Genomic DNA, 16,444 nt, shown 5'->3' on the forward strand with positions numbered 1-16,444 from the left:
ATCGGAACACATAGAAAAGTTTTCCGAAATTTTAGTGGGGTGAAGTCTTAATGACTAATATTCTGGAAATCTTTGCTTGCCAATTTTTTTTTATTAGGGGTGAAGTCAAATGATAAAAGGGTAAAATTGGAATTTTTTATGATTTGTATGGGTGAAAGTATAAGTGTAGAGGTACAAGGTAAAATTTCCTTTGGTTAACATGGTTTTAGACTGTAGTGTTTTTACTAACATTGTTTTGGATCATGCCTACCCATTTTGTGGTTGATGTGTATTTGATCTATTTGAAAATTGAAAATTAGATCTATTTTTCATCAACAAGAATTCAATGTCAATGAATTTATTAGTGTTAAAATTTTATCTTAGTGGTTATTCAAGGCAAAAGGGGTATTTTAATTAAGGAACAAGTGTCCTAAGGGCATTAGTGTAAGCGAACGCAACAAGCATATATACGATCAATTGCAAAATCACAAGTTCTGCATTCCATGGATTCCATTAAGTGTAACTTAAATTACTCATACTTACTTCAAGATTGAAAAGAACCGTACATTGCTCGATTTTTCTTGTAGACTTTAGAGCCTAATTTCACGGCTGTGTTTATGCTATGTGATTAAAATAGCAATGATAAATGAAGGTCATTACAATTTACAACTCCACAACGCTACAATAAAGTTAGGGACATCATTGTGAGAAATGTTATGAACAATGGTACCAAATAAATATGAGAAATACAATTAGAAAACCCAGTGGAACTTGTTGCCTCATTACGTATTGGACTAACATTGTGATATGGATTTGGATTTGAACTCGACGAGGGTACAAATTGAAGGAATGCATCAGCCATGATTTTTCCAAGATCAACCTGGGCAGGGGTTGAAAGATGAAGCCCGTCGGGCTGAAGAGGCAAGCCCTTAGCGTCCACAGTTTTCAAGTTCAGGAGGTCAATGCTCAGTTGAGCTTGTCTCACTATCTCTATGTAAGGGCCTGATCCTGATGCCAAAGCCACCTACAATACGTAATTAACAAAAAATGGAAAATAAGACTACAATGCGTATATACAAGTGAATATTGTTAACGGACATGGACAAAGACACTTTACTCTCTTGGATTAAGATTTTAGTTTAAGGTGTCTCTATAGCTTAATATATAGAGGTCTCTAATATATATAGAGTTTAAGTTGTCTATGTGAAGTAATTCGCAAGGCAGTAACAGTATATCACTTAACAGTTATTGAGCTATGAAAGTAATTTATTGACCCTACCACAAGATTGTTACTTATTCGTATAGATCAGTAGTAGTTAGCATGAATTGACAAGAAATCATCTGACAGGTAACTGATAATTATACTGTATTGGAAAATCTTAAATCAAATAGATACGACTTTTGATTAGATTTTGTAAAGAGAAGCGCTCTCACCTTACAAACCGATTTTATAAGGATGAGTTAAATCTAAATTTCAACATGGTAACAGAGTCTATCGTTATTTGACCACCCACCATTTAATTTATATCTATGCACCAAACTCAAAAAATTATTATTTTTTTAATAGACCTTATATTCAGAACAATTATTGGTACGTGAAAATAAATGGCGAGTGACAAATAGTTTATGACATATCATCTTAAAATTTGTATTGAATCTAACTCATCTTAAATCAAATAGATACGACTTTTGATTAGATTTTGTAAAGAGAAGCGCTCTCACCTTACAAACCGATTTTATAAGGATGAGTTAAATCTAAATTTCAACATGGTAACAGAGTCTATCGTTATTTGACCACCCACCATTTAATTTATATCTATGCACCAAACTCAAAAAATTATTATTTTTTTAATAGACCTTATATTCAGAACAATTATTGGTACGTGAAAATAAATGGCGAGTGACAAATAGTTTATGACATATCATCTTAAAATTTGTATTGAATCTAACTCATGTTTGCAAAACTCACATATAAGATAATATTGTCACTCTTTATAAACTTTAATCAAATCTTCTCTTTATTTAAATATGGAACTTAGATTTTTCTCAATGCACATAAACAATCATATTCAAGGCATCGTCAAACATTAATTAATGACGCTTCTTTCGGCTTGGATTCGAAGTCCCTTCCGCTAGAAGTGACCCTATTTGGTAAGGAGTAAACTTTTTTTATAATAATTTTTTTAAGTGATTTGGGTTTTGGTTACTAGGACTAGGACAGACTTTGAGACTTAAAAAAATTGACAAAGATTCTTATAAAGTACATCTACAAATTAGGTCCTTAAATTGATTAGGCGTTTGAACAAACGTCCTGAGAGTCAACTTCTTACAAACTCAATTAATCTTAGTTGACCAAGGAATTTACTACGTAATTTTTAATTGATGTATTATTTTTAGTGTAGATTTAAAATACTTTACGATGATCATGTTATATCTGGGATGGGATCCATGTTAAAGTTTCCAATTCTATTCAACATATACTTTATATTCCAAGATACCTAAAATTGGAGATTCTCCCATTCCTCTTCCTATTTTTTTTTTTACCAGAAAAATAGTATGTATAAATTAACATAAAAGGCAGAGGAAGCTACAGAGGAGGGTATGAGTTGGTGGAGTGGAGCATCCCATTCCTCTTCCTAATAAATCATCTTACCTACTAATTCAGATTTATTTCATCTGAATCCTCTTCAACAGTAAGGTGGTACAATTTTTTAAATTTTTTTTATAATTAATAAATACAACATACTACCTCATACAGGCAACACTCTTTTATAGTTTTATTTACTAACACTGGCAAAATTTGCTACAAATGTAGTAGAAGATGGATGCTTCCGAACCTCGTGGGTTTTTTTGGTTCCTAATTAAGATAGATATATATATTAAATATATGTGCATCCCAAGCCCCAACTACCCTTTTCTTAAAAATAAGTGAAACTGAAAACCAACCCAAACCTAACAGTTTAATGATTCATTAATCATTATTAACAAACAACAATTTAACAAATAATTATATATGGTTTGAATTGGAAAAATACCTGAATTATGGGAAGCAATGGAGACTGCAAATCATCACGAACATCCAAGAAAAACTTGTGAACTCTAGCTTGGTATGATTGTGCATCCCTTAGACTTACCGTATCAGTCTCCCCTTGAAACCAAAGAAGTGCTCTAATATTGCCATCATCACGCAACGATGCTTTAACCCTCTTCATCATGTGGTTATAAAGCACTTTACCCCTTTCCCATTCACTTATATTGGTGCCACCAATTGCACATGGGACCAACCCCACCAAACCAAGTCCCGAGTTTTTTTCCAGCACATGATTCGCAAATGCCATACCTGGCCCAACCCCATTTGTCTTTAGCGTATCTATGTCTTCATGAAGAGGTTCATGTGCTTCAACCCACTTAAGATGTGCATTGAGTTTCATAATTGATGGATTTGGTTGACATTGAGGTGGAACAACACCGTCCCAGGTTGTGACACCGGTTGTCGTGTCGTTTACTACTCCTCCTCTTCCAGCCATGTTGCTTTGTCCTGCTAATATAAATATGTTTTTTTGGGCTTCTAGATTCATTGGCCATGTTTGAATGATCAGAAAAACTAACAAGAAAATTGAAGACATTTACAATTTTTGGGTTTGGCTTTGAGATGGAGATAGATGGACCTCTTTTTCAACACTATATTGTTTTATACGCCATACCTTAAAACACGAGAATAAATAAATTATATGAAATGCTTCCCTGTCATTGTGTATAATTTAATTAAATATTTGCCTTTATAAATAAAAATATTTAATACTATTTACCAATTGCTTTTCATACACACTGTCTTAAATCTCCGGTTTGTTCAAACTTCCAGAATGAGAGAATTGAAATTAATCAAATAACACGTGAAAAAGGAAGTCTTGGTCTACTCTGTCAAAATAGAATAATATTATTGGTCTATACTTTAATATGTACTTTTTTGTAAAAGAGTAAGGGATTGGTCCAAATAAGACATCGATGCTTGAATTAAACGTTTGTGTATATAAAAAAATCTTTAACGAAGGATGACTCAAATAATAATTAGCATTAAGGTAAACTTCATCGTTCGTTCCACAGAAATCCGGTTACGTTGAATAATCGGTCTACGACATTTTTCTATTTTATTGGAGGCTGTTTACTTGAGACTAAAGACAAGTAATCGGTCCTCGTGAGCTTAGCTCAGTTGGTTGGACAATGCATAAAATATGCAAGGTTCGGGTTCAAACCCCGACCACTACAAAACCACTACAAAAAAAAAGACAAGTAATCGAGTCAACAAAAAACTTGTAATTTCAATTAAAAAAATACAAAATATCTCTTTTGATCCTTTAAGCTTGACAAAAATACGTGTTAAGTTTTAAACAAATCATTATTACCATTTTAAGGACCTATTTGAAACTTAAAAAACCTCAAATATATGTATTAAATTAACAACTTAAAAGACTTATTTAAAACTCAAATAAACTTAAAATCTTATTTGAAACTTTAGAAAAACTTAAAGAATTTATTTAAAACTTAAAGACAAACTCAATATTCTGTTCAAACTTAAAGGACAAAAAGATATATTTTGTCATTAATTTTTTTTTATCATGTATTATTGTTGTTATGAGTTTAACATTGGAGAATTTTGCATCCAAAAGTTTAAAATTTAGTTAATTACATGTTGATATACTTTTTCTTTTTGGTGTTATTATTTTTATGTGTTAAAATTCGAGTCTACTACGCATGTGCTATTGTTCTATAATTCTACGATATTTTATTTTGTTTTGATTTTTATAGAGTATTTGATTTATTTTTAGATGTTGCTTAAAAAAACATTTATTTGGTAGTGGAAAGCGGAAAAAAAATGAAATGAAAAGTTAATAAAATCACAACAATATGCAATTTTTATGACGTGGGGCCCTTTTATCATATTATACTTAATGCTCCTAAAACTCTATGAATGACTCTTTTTATAAACATATTGTCAAAGTCATATCTCATCAAATATGAGACTTTAACAAAAAAAATTGTATTTCCGTGAATGTTTAGTTAAAAATTAATTTAAAATATAAAATAAGAAATTAAGTTGTTAGCATGACTCAAAATAATCTATGTTTGGATATGATATGTGAAAATATGCTGAACAAAAAATTTAAATATAAAATCCACGTTTAGGAGTACATATATTGTCTTCAGACTAGAATAAATTCAAGAAGTAAAATCAATTTTAATAAAAAAAAAAACCTTTAAAAACTATGAAAGTCAGTTGGGCAGTGTTTGGTAATGTGGATACCAAACGCGGACATTACTTTATAGAGGCTATCAAGTTGTAGGCTTGTAGCTTTCATGTTAGATGTAAATTTATTTAGGCCTAATTGCACTTTTGGCCCCCTATCTTTTCAAAAGTTGCGATTTTGGCCCCCTAACTAATTAAAATACAAAACAGCCCCTATGTATTGGATCTTTGGCAGTTTTGGCCCCTAAGGCCACTTTTGACTTAGTCTTCGCTGACGTGGCACCCACAATGGTCGACACATGGCACCTCACTTAAGTTAAAAGTGGCCTTGGGGGCCAAAACTGCCAAAGATCCAATACATAGGGTGCTGTTTTGTATTTTAATTAGTTAGGGGGCCAAAATCGCAACTTTTGAAAAGATAGAGGGCCAAAAATGCAATTAAGCCTTTTATTTATTACAAAAGTGACAAATTTATCAAGTTGTAGCTTTCATGTATTTGTAGATATACGATCACGCTTATTTCGCATATGCATGGATATTCATTTGTAAGTTTGTCGAGTTAATCATTCATCTATACGTAGAGACATTAATAGGATTAATTAGCTTATGAGCTTTTTTTGACCGAGTATATGCCACTTGTATTAATATCTCACTGTCAAACATCCTCCACATCATCAAACAAAAAAAAGTTAGCTAATAGAGCCCTACACTCTTCAACTAACTTTTTCTCTCAAGTGAACAAAGTGCTTCTCTAACTATAGTTTGTCTCGTGCATAATGGTGTATAATAAATGAAACATCTATTTTTTTTTTATTCTCATGCTTCTTGTAAGTCATGGTCGGATGATTTGTTATAGGTAGGTATTATTGTGCTTTGTCGAACAATGATTCTAGTCACGTTACTCAATTTATAGGTTGATTTCCCATGAAATAAATGTGAAGAAGTGTCTTCATTCGTTATAGATGGTTTGTTTGTGGATTATTTGAAAGTCTCATAATCAAGCTGTTTTTGGTAATCAAGATAGGCTTAAAGGTCCTCTTGTTGATTTGATGTAGCCTTTGATGTGGTCTTTTATAAACGGTTGATTTAACAAAACACGGTGTGATCTTACTTAAGAAGTTTTAAGATTCACATATTCTGGTTATTGATTTTAGATCCTCTAAAGTGAGTAAAGTGTAAAGTGAGAAAATTAAGAGTTGCAATTATAGCAAATTCATGGTTTGTTATGATCTACAATATTTTGTAAGTACAATTGTTGAGATGATAAGTCCCACATCTAGTACTTCAAATCATGGTTGAATGAAATTCAAATGGTTAAGATGGATCATGAAAGTTTCTCAATTCCTCTCAAGTCTTCTTCTAGTTTCCATTTTACGGGAGTCTCCTCATTGACGGGATCCAGTAGGTATACACACACACACACACACACACACACACACACACACACACACTAGACTTTCCACCCGTGCTGTCGCACGAGTCATTTACATTATAAATGTAGTAGACAAATACAAAGTTTAATAACACAATTACAACTTATAATTTTTACGTCATCATTTTGAGTAGAAATATAATCGAAGTTTCTCATGCCTACAAATTTAGAATATTGGGTCACTTAAAAAACAAAAAAAAAACATAATAAATATACAATATTATGATTAAAATTCTCCTAATATGCCTTTCAAGGGCAATGACAAACAAAAACTAATAATATTTTTATGAACCTTTTCAAAAAAAAATATTTTTATGAGCAGTATTTTTAAACAAACTTCTTAAATTGAAATAATATAAGTTCACTTAACCATATACTTTTTTTTGACAAAACTTAACCATATACTTATATCAAATTACTTTGGAAGCTAATAGTTCACACTTAAAATAATCAAACCTTAGCTTGTTCTTTTTTTTTTTTTTTAGGGACAAACCTTAGCTTGCTATACCATCGAAAAGGGAAATTGTATAATTGATTCAAATTGATAAAAAAAATCGTTGTAGAATAAAACTGATAAAAAAATAATAAACTTCTCTAAATCAAGTTTAGTTGCAACAAAATCCTTGAAATAGCCACATTGAAATAGCCATGAATAAATACAGGTTCTTTAAAAAGGTAAATTTGATACTATTTTTATTGACCGAAGCAATTGCGAGAACATAGTTTACGATCATCATATTCTTTATGAAAGATCATGTGTCTCCTTAAATTATTCAACGGGTAGAAGAGCTACAATAAAACAAATATTTATAAAGACCAGCCTTTGATTCAATTCTTGTTTACTAACCCATTGAATTATCCAGTAAAGTCATTGTAAAAAAGACAAAATATTCATATTGTATTATAAGCAGTCGATACATGCAAAAATTATGAACCAAGAGGACTTAAAATTATGTTACAAATACAAAATATTCATATAATATTGTTACTTCTACTCACTTTTTTTTTTTTTTTTATGGAAAACCTCTTATAACGTTGTATCCCATAAAGTCATGATCCCAGCTAATTTAGGGTCATTTCTACAATTCCAAAATTGACCATATATTCCTATGTTAACCTTGTCGGCTTGCTAAACTTGAGCCATATCCCAAATGTTAAGAGCACTGCAAGTGCAAGGAACCCATTCTCGAGCCTCATCCACCAAGATAAATTTGCACCAATTTTGGGGAGATGCGTATAGAAAACTGCAAGGAGTAGCTACAACATGTAAGTCATTAAGGGAATGTATATCAAAGAACAAATAATATCAACTCATACTATAATATAGACATAATCTGGCACAGGACTCCTACAACTCAGTCTCAATGCTTTCAAGCTAAAAACTTAGACATGTCACAGCTTGAACCAAGATTCATGATGAGGTATCAACACAATCTTCACCAAACAACAATAAAAATCGAACACATTGACATCCCTTACTTTGAATAAGTTCACTCAACCAAACTTTTATTAAATAGAAATAATATATGATAAGTTCACTCAAAATTCTCCAAGTTGTTTTGGACATTTACCTACAATTGACAACATACATGTATGAAAATTACTCTAACAGGTATATTGTGAACATATTACATAGCAAATTAGTTGCTAATCAAATTGGTTAGAAAAGAGAGGAGAAACTGCCTTACGTGTTCAAACTCTGCTTCAGAAATGCATCCAATGAGATAATAGAATAATCATTTTGCTCTTGGATCAGCTAAACTTTTTTGGAGAAGAATACTATCTGTAAGGTACCTAATGAAATCAAATTGAATCAAATCATTGAAGAATGATAACAAAGCAATTAAGAATTAGAAAATGACACCAAACAATTAGAGAATGGTACATACTGATATCATAAAACTACGTGGCAAAACCCATTTACAATCTTTAATATATGACAAAGAAAAATAAATCACAAAGATGGCTCATGACAGTACAGAGTTATTTGTTATATAAGAATAAAGACAATGCAATTGATTCCTCTAAATGGATTAAAGAGCATTTGATGCTTCATACCAGCAAACACTTGTAAATATTCCTGACATCAAATAGATTAAAGAAATGTTGCCATTCAAGAGTGAAGTGAATTCCTTTCATAACCAAAAAAGTCAATCTGTTGGAACATGTGTAGAAATTGAGTAAAAAGACTAAACACAAATTCCCATGTTGGGTAGAACTAGTGTTGTGTGAATTGAAAAAAGTGGAAGTCCCACATCGGATGGAACACACACATTAGTAGTGTTTATATAGTGGGGGTGTACCTCTAATTAATGGGGGTACATAAGCACTAGAGAAAAAAATATATATTGAAATATATTTTATTATTTGAAAATGATAAATTAAATAATTAATTTAATCATTATTAGAAAGTGTTTTCTTAGTCCCCAAGTTTTGCTAAAATATTTTGGTACATAATATGATATATTTTTGTACTAAATTTAATATATTTTAAGATATTTTTGTACTAGATCTAATATGTGAATTACTTAATCGCAAAGTAATATGTTACTTGTTCCCAAAGTTTCTCATATTACTTGTTCCCAAAGTTTCTCACTTATCAGTTGTGAATTTTCTCTATAAATAGAGAGCTCACACAGTGCATTCAATACACCGAAAAGAATTTCATTGAGTTGTCGGGAATTCTTTTCTTCTCTTATCCCTCCGACTTGTGTTAACAAGTTTCTTCTACTTCTACTCCTTTCTGTCCCTTTCGGTTTCAAATAGAGCGGTTACGTACCGTATCAAGTGGTTTCGATCAATCGATTGAACCATATTTTAAGAATGTTCTTAAGACCATAGTCCCTTTTCCGGTTTAATGTCCCTTCGGAATTAAGAGTGGTCTTAAGTTCATAGTCCCTTCGATAATATATGTCCCTTCGGAATAAAGAGTACTTTTAAGATCATAGTCCCTATTTGGAATAAACAATGTCCCGTCGGAATCAAGAATGATCTTAACGGTATATAAAAATTATTCAATATTTTTATTTGAGGAGAAATGGTGGTAACACCATATTTGAGTGGTCATAGTACCATATTGATAGTTTGGAGAACTTAAAGGTTAGAATGGTGGAAACACCATATTTGAGTGGTCTTAGCACCATAATAGAATGGTAATAATACCATATTAAAGTGGTTTCAGTATTAAAGAGTGGTCTTAGTACCATATTTGACAGTGTAATTCTCGAACGATTTTCTACAGTGCAGTAGTTAATCGAACAGTTGTAGCTGAGCTTGTTTTATCCTGGAGGCGGCGTGGTTGATAGTCTACCTTGCACAATTTTGGGTAGTGCCACGAAACGTCTTAAAGAGAGCGACCTGGTCATGACTCGACCTAGTAACAACTTCGGTAGATAATAGAATTTGGAAATCCAAATACAACAGTTTGGAAATCCAAAAACAACAATTTTAAGACGTTTCGATCTGCTATGTCTACCGAAGAAGTTACTTACTGAGGTTAAGTTGTCCCTAAATACATTAAGGATAAATCAAGCTATAGATTTACATATTTCGACTGAAACGATGAAGTGATTGTTGTTTCAATCAACAACACTAAAAATTTATTTGATGAAAACAATAATTTGTTACAAAACAAATTATTAGTTACAGAACCAAACAAGTTTTGTTTGTTACAAAACAAAAGAAACGAGCCAAAAAAAATGTTTGAAGCTGAAAATAAAATGTTTGGTTCCGTTTGTTACTAAACAGTAACAAGAATTGATAAAGTTTTTTTTAATGGATGGTACTTACGTGAGTTATTGTTTAAAACAATAACAAGAATTGCCATAAACTTTATGGCATATTGGGTATATAGACATGTTGCATGCTCTAAAAATAAGAAAGAATCTGTATTTCAGATTTCTATCGAATAAGACTGAGTTGACTCATACTTAAAGAGAGACTTGTCTACCATATATTCTTGTGCAAAAAGATTGCACCTTTGATGGTATGTTCAAAATTAAAATTCTCCTTCTATTTTATTAGTTATGTGATTTTAATATTTGACATGTGAACAAGCGTTTAACTTTAAACTTGAGTAACTTGGACTTAATTCCAACGTTATATGATTAGACAATTTTATTTATTGCAGTCAAAAAATATGAACCAAAAGTTCATATAAATCAGAATTTAGAGAATATGAATCTCTAAACATGATAAATTATGATATGTGTGAATTTGATGACACATAAATTAAAAATGATAAAATGATATTTTTTATCATATTTATTGATGACTGCAAATTTTGAAAAATAAAATTGATATGCTTGATATGTTCAATTTCTTTAACGAAAATTGAAATTTATAGAGTACCCAAGTCTAAGAACAAAAATTCTAATTAAGAAATTTTTGAAGAAAAGACAATCCAACTTGTCTTATTTTTGAACTTGGGATTTTCTGAACTATTTTTGGCTTCAGGACCCCAAGAGAGTTGAACTCACTAGTAGAGCCTATGAATGTGTATTCATCGGGTATGCGATAAATAACGAAACATATAGGTTTTATGACCTAAATGTTAAAGTGATCATAGAATAAAAAGATGCTGATTTCTATGAAGTAAGTACCCCTGTAAATTAAAGAATAATGGGGGCACTAGTGGGGGTAAACTAAATTCCCTTTTTAAAAATTAAGAACTAGTGGGGGCACTATATCTAATCACATTCATGTAATTAGAAATAGTTATGAAAACATCATATGAGATGTTATAGAACCTCAAGGAGGTAAGAAAGCTAAAATTGCTAAAGAGTATGAACTTGGTTTATACATTGGAAGAAGATTCATTAAGCCTTAAAGAAGTTATATCCTCATTGGATGCTGAATTATGGCAAAAAGCAATAAACGATGGAATGAATCTTCTAGAGTCTAACAAAACATGACACTTGGTTGACTTGTCTCATAGTTGCGAAATCAATCGATTGTATTTGGATTTTGGAAAAAAGGAACTAAAACCTGATGGAATGGTTGATGAATACAAGGCTTTCCTTGTAGTCAAAGGTTTTAGACAAAGAGAAAAATATAGACTTCTTCGACATTCATTCACCAATCACGAAAATCATATCCATAAGAGTACTAGTCCCTTTAGCCGCCGTTCATAACTCGATAGTACTCCAAATGGATGTGAAAGTTGCCTTTTTTATGGTGAACTAGAAGAAGAAATCTATATGAAACAACATGAAAGTTTTGCGATTCATGGACAAGAAAACAAAGTCTGTAAGTTAGATAATTCTTTGTATGGTCTAAAATAAACTCCTGAGGAATGGCATGAAAAATTTGACATTCTAATGTTATCGAATGAGTATAAAGTGAATGAAAGTGACAAATAATATTTGCACGATCATATGTCTCTATGAAGACGACTTGCTCGTATTTGATTTAAAGATTCATGTTATGGATTATGTGAAATCATTGTTTATCAATAACATTGATAAGAAAGACCAAGACAAAGTTGAAGTAATTCTTGGTTTCAAGATTACTAGATCAAAAAAGAGAATTTTTTTGATAAATCTCACAAAGTTGAGAAGTTCTTAAGGAAATATTATTATTTCGCCGTAAACTTGCAATCATATATTATGATCCAAGTGTAAGAACACTTGAGATGGAGTTAGAAAAACAGAATATGTGAGCATCATTGACAGTACTTAGGTATGTCACTGAATGTATTAGACTCGACATTGTCGATGTCGTAAAACTCTTGTGCAAGTTTACTAGTAGACGGATGAGAAGCATTGTCATGCTATAGAAAGAGTCATGAGGTGCCTTAAGAAGACTATGACTCTAGGATTACTTCACTAGGAGTAACCTATTGTACTTAAATGGTACAAGATATAAAATAGAACATCTTTCAGATGAATATTTAGCGACTAGTGTTTGCACATTGAGCATCACTAGAGGAGTTATTTGTTGAAACAAATGATATTGACTCAGTCCACTATGGAATGAATCTGAGATGAGAACACTAGAGAAAACTAGTGAAGAAGCAAGTTGATAAGATACTTGCTAGTTGAAATCCCTTAGTGGATAAAACCGGTTCCAGAAGTGTTAATTTATTGTGATAGTCTGCAGCTATTACAAAATTGAGAATCGTTACCACAATGGTAAGAGGCGATTATTAAGGCACGAACACATAGAGAAATAGAGAGCTAGCTACTCTCAAAAGGAATGGTTAAAGTAGATCATGTACGTACTGATAAAGAATTAGTTAATCCTTTGACGAAAGGAATTACTAGAAAGAAAGTCCTAAACACATCCAATAGGATGGGACTAATGCCCAAAGGTCACAAGTGATGGTAACCCGACCTACATGACTGGAGATCCCAAGAAATAGGTTCAATGGGTAATAACAAGTCACAAGTGATAGAACATGCTATGTTAAAGGTAAGAAAACATGATTCCTGAGATAATAGAAACTCTTAATGAGATATATACTCTATTTGGAGTGGAGTACATAGCTACAGGAGTACTCTTGATAGACTCACCTATACGAATGTGGAACTAAGGGCCGGTTCCTATGGAATTCGGGGCAGAATACCTAGAGTGTTCGTTAAACCGGGATACACGTGCAAGGCCATAAACGCACGAGCTTTTAGAATACACCTTATGAAAAGGTTTGTGTGTGGGTTCTATGTCTGAGATAGAGTTCAATGCTGTAAGCAACTCTTGTTAATCAGAATTTTACTCGCTATGCAAAGGTTCAAGTTGTAGGCGACACCTTTGTTTACTAGCAAATCTTATGGAGACGTTTTTGACGTTATTTCTGAAACCATTTTTTAAATTCAAGTGGGGGATTGTTGGAACATGTGTAGAAATTGAGTAAAAAGACTAAACACAAATTCCCATGTTGGGTAGAACTAGTGTTGTGTGAATTGAAAAAAGTGGAAGTCCCACATCGGATGGAACACACACATTAGTAGTGTTTATATAGTGGGGGTGTACCTCTAATTAATGGGGGTACATAAGCACTAGAGAAAAAAATATATATTGAAATATATTTTATTATTTGAAAATGATAAATTAAATAATTAATTTAATCATTATTAGAAAGTGCTTTCTTAGTCCTCAAGTTTTGCTAAAATATTTTGGTACATAATATGATATATTTTTGTACTAAATTTAATATATTTTAGTACTCAATTAAGATATTTTTGTACTAGATCTAATATGTGAATTACTTAATCGCAAAGTAATATGTTACTTGTTCCCAAAGTTTCTCATATTACTTGTTCCCAAAGTTTCTCACTTATCAGTTGTGAATTTTCTCTATAAATAGAGAGCTCACACAGTGCATTCAATACACCGAAAAGAATTTCATTGAGTTGTCGGGAATTCTTTTCTTCTCTTCTCCCTCCGACTTGTGTTAACAAGTTTCTTCTACTTCTACTCCTTTCTGTCCCTTTCGGTTTCAAATAGAGCGGTTACGTACCGTATCGAGTGGCTTCGATCAATCGATTGAACCATATTTTAAGAATGTTCTTAAGACCATAGTCCCTTTTCCGGTTTAATGTCCCTTCGGAATTAAGAGTGGTCTTAAGTTCATAGTCCCTTCGATAATATATGTCCCTTCGGAATAAAGAGTACTTTTAAGATCATAGTCCCTATTTGGAATAAACAATGTCCCGTCGGAATCAAGAATGATCTTAACGGTATATAAAAATTATTCAATATTTTTATTTGAGGAGAAATGGTGGTAACACCATATTTGAGTGGTCATAGTACCATATTGATAGTTTGGAGAACTTAAAGGTTAGAATGGTGGAAACACCATATTTGAGTGGTCTTAGCACCATAATAGAATGGTAATAATACCATATTAAAGTGGTTTCAGTATTAAAGAGTGGTCTTAGTACCATATTTGACAGTGTAATTCTCGAACGATTTTCTACAGTGCAGTAGTTAATCGAACAGTTGTAGCTGGGCTTGTTTTATCCTGGAGGCGGCGTGGTTGATAGTCTACCTTGCACAATTTTGGGTAGTGCCACGAATCGTCTTAAAGAGAGCGACCTGGTCGTGACTCAACCTAGTTACAACTTCGGTAGATAATAGAATTTGGAAATCCAAATACAACAGTTTGGAAATCCAAAAACAACACAATCAAATATTAGTACCAACACTTTCTTGCCATGAAACGTCACTTGATCGAGATAAGTTACATAAACAAAGGATTCAGTCGATCCCTTTTCTTTTAACTTAATTTTGGAACATGTCAAATGTGTATATAGAATAGAAGTTCTGAACCAATAATAATATAGCTGTACATCAAGGATATAAATTGTAACAATAGAATCTCAAGAACTAAACTCATGTAGATACCAGTGCATTTCACATAATTTTCAAATTGAACAAAACATTCTAAAAGCATTCAGGATAATCAGACATTTCTTAAGAGAAATAAGATAAACATGCCTCCCTAAATATTCAATAGAAACAAACCTCCTGCGCAATAGAAACATGCCTACCCTAAAATTACATACCCTGCAAATCGTAAACTTGAAAAAATTGATCTCAATCACCATAGACGTGTAGCTTCCGGTACCTATCTGCGATCTCTCTCTCTTTCTCTCTCTCTCTCTCTCTCTCATGTTCTTGTTCATGTTCCTGTAAAAAAAATGCAGAGATAAATTTCAGATGGATTGTATTGTGCCTTTGCTAAAGCAGCAATTGAAATTTGAATAGAAACATGAAGAGAAAGACTAACACTCAAATCCTAACTCTAAAAACAAATATTTGAAGTGGAGGCAAATGGGGTGAAAAGAATGGCAGGTTGGGTTAAAATATTGCATACGACGCAATCTCATCCCCCCGCAGATACTCTCTTTCACTTCAGTCAAACAACACCTAAACAAACAATCAAACTACGAAATCAACATTTATATGAGATAATTTTCCAATGTAAACACTGTTTTATCTTGGTTTTCGGGTGTCAAACATTGATTACGTTTGAACCTTTTAAACCGGTGATATCTTATTTTTTCTTGGGAAGGGAAAAAGTAAGCAAAACCCTTGAGAATCGAGGTCCGGGAGTTGTTTTCGCTACGGGAAGGTGTTAGGCACCCATAACGACTATAGTAACCTATAGGAACCGTCTTTAATTTCTACGCGCGCGCTTTATTTTTAAATGCTATTTTGAAATGTTATTTACACCTAAAAATGTCCTAAGTGAAGAATTGGAGGGAGAAGAATGTGTTTGAATTATTATTTTAGTTGAATTGAAGGAATTTTGTTCCTTGCCTACGTACCCGATTAAGGGATCAAATCCACCGTAGTTCTCTTCCAAAAATGTTTTTGTTTTTGTTGGTTGATTTTAAGTTTGAAAATGGAGTTTGAAGAATAGAAAGAGGCCTCAAGGGCATGAGATTGGAAAATTGTGAGGTTGAATTAGTCATTTACGAAATGTGGTCTAAACATGATTAGAGTTCATTGAAATTTGATAAAGAAAATGTGAAAAGAAAATACAATGGGATGTTGGATCCCAAGGTTTATTTGGAAAAGATTTGAGTGTAGTTTGTTCACATTTGTTTGGAAAATTGGTTTTTTCTAAGTATGAATCCTAGGCATTCATCTAAACATACAATCCTAAGCATACATCTAAACATGCATATTCTAGCTATATAGTGATGTGTGTGCATGTGTCGGTGCTTGTGTCGGTGTACATCATTAGAGTCCATTGTCCTTTACATCATACCCTAGATACATTCTATGGCCTCTTTGCCAAGAAAATTAAAAGTGCATGAAGGGAAAATATTACAAAAAAAACT

General features: G+C 32.2%; 1 protein-coding gene and 1 long non-coding RNA gene across 5 annotated transcripts in view; both read right to left on the bottom strand.

The window, feature by feature from the left end:
- Nucleotides 1–449: 449 nt before the first annotated feature.
- On the bottom strand, nt 450–3,726 carry LOC146942116 (putative carbohydrate esterase At4g34215). Its single transcript, XM_085756070.1, has 2 exons — nt 3,015–3,726; nt 450–1,003 (listed from the first exon to the last, which is right to left on the bottom strand). Exons 1-2 carry the CDS (start codon nt 3,603–3,605, stop codon nt 659–661), a joined length of 936 nt encoding a protein of 311 aa, XP_085612196.1. The 5' UTR covers nt 3,606–3,726; the 3' UTR covers nt 450–658.
- Nucleotides 3,727–7,478: 3,752 nt separating this feature from the next.
- The window catches only part of LOC146942117 (uncharacterized), a 29,186-nt gene continuing 20,220 nt past the window's right edge, over nt 7,479–16,444 (bottom strand). Inside the window, exons 4-7 of one of the 4 annotated variants that reach the window (XR_015032594.1) lie at nt 15,385–15,524; nt 15,161–15,284; nt 8,345–8,450; nt 7,479–7,913 (exon numbers count right to left, since the gene is read on the bottom strand). This is a non-coding gene — a long non-coding RNA (uncharacterized LOC146942117). Of the gene's footprint in view, nt 7,914–8,344; nt 8,451–15,160; nt 15,525–16,444 lie in introns of all 4 variants that reach the window. The other 3 variants (XR_015032595.1, XR_015032593.1, XR_015032592.1) reach the window with 3 other exon arrangements.

The sequence above is a fragment of the Medicago sativa genome, chromosome 3, assembly GCF_051527215.1.
Source record: "Medicago sativa cultivar Bolivia chromosome 3, Bolivia_mono, whole genome shotgun sequence".
NCBI classification, from domain to species: Eukaryota; Viridiplantae; Streptophyta; class Magnoliopsida; order Fabales; family Fabaceae; genus Medicago; species Medicago sativa.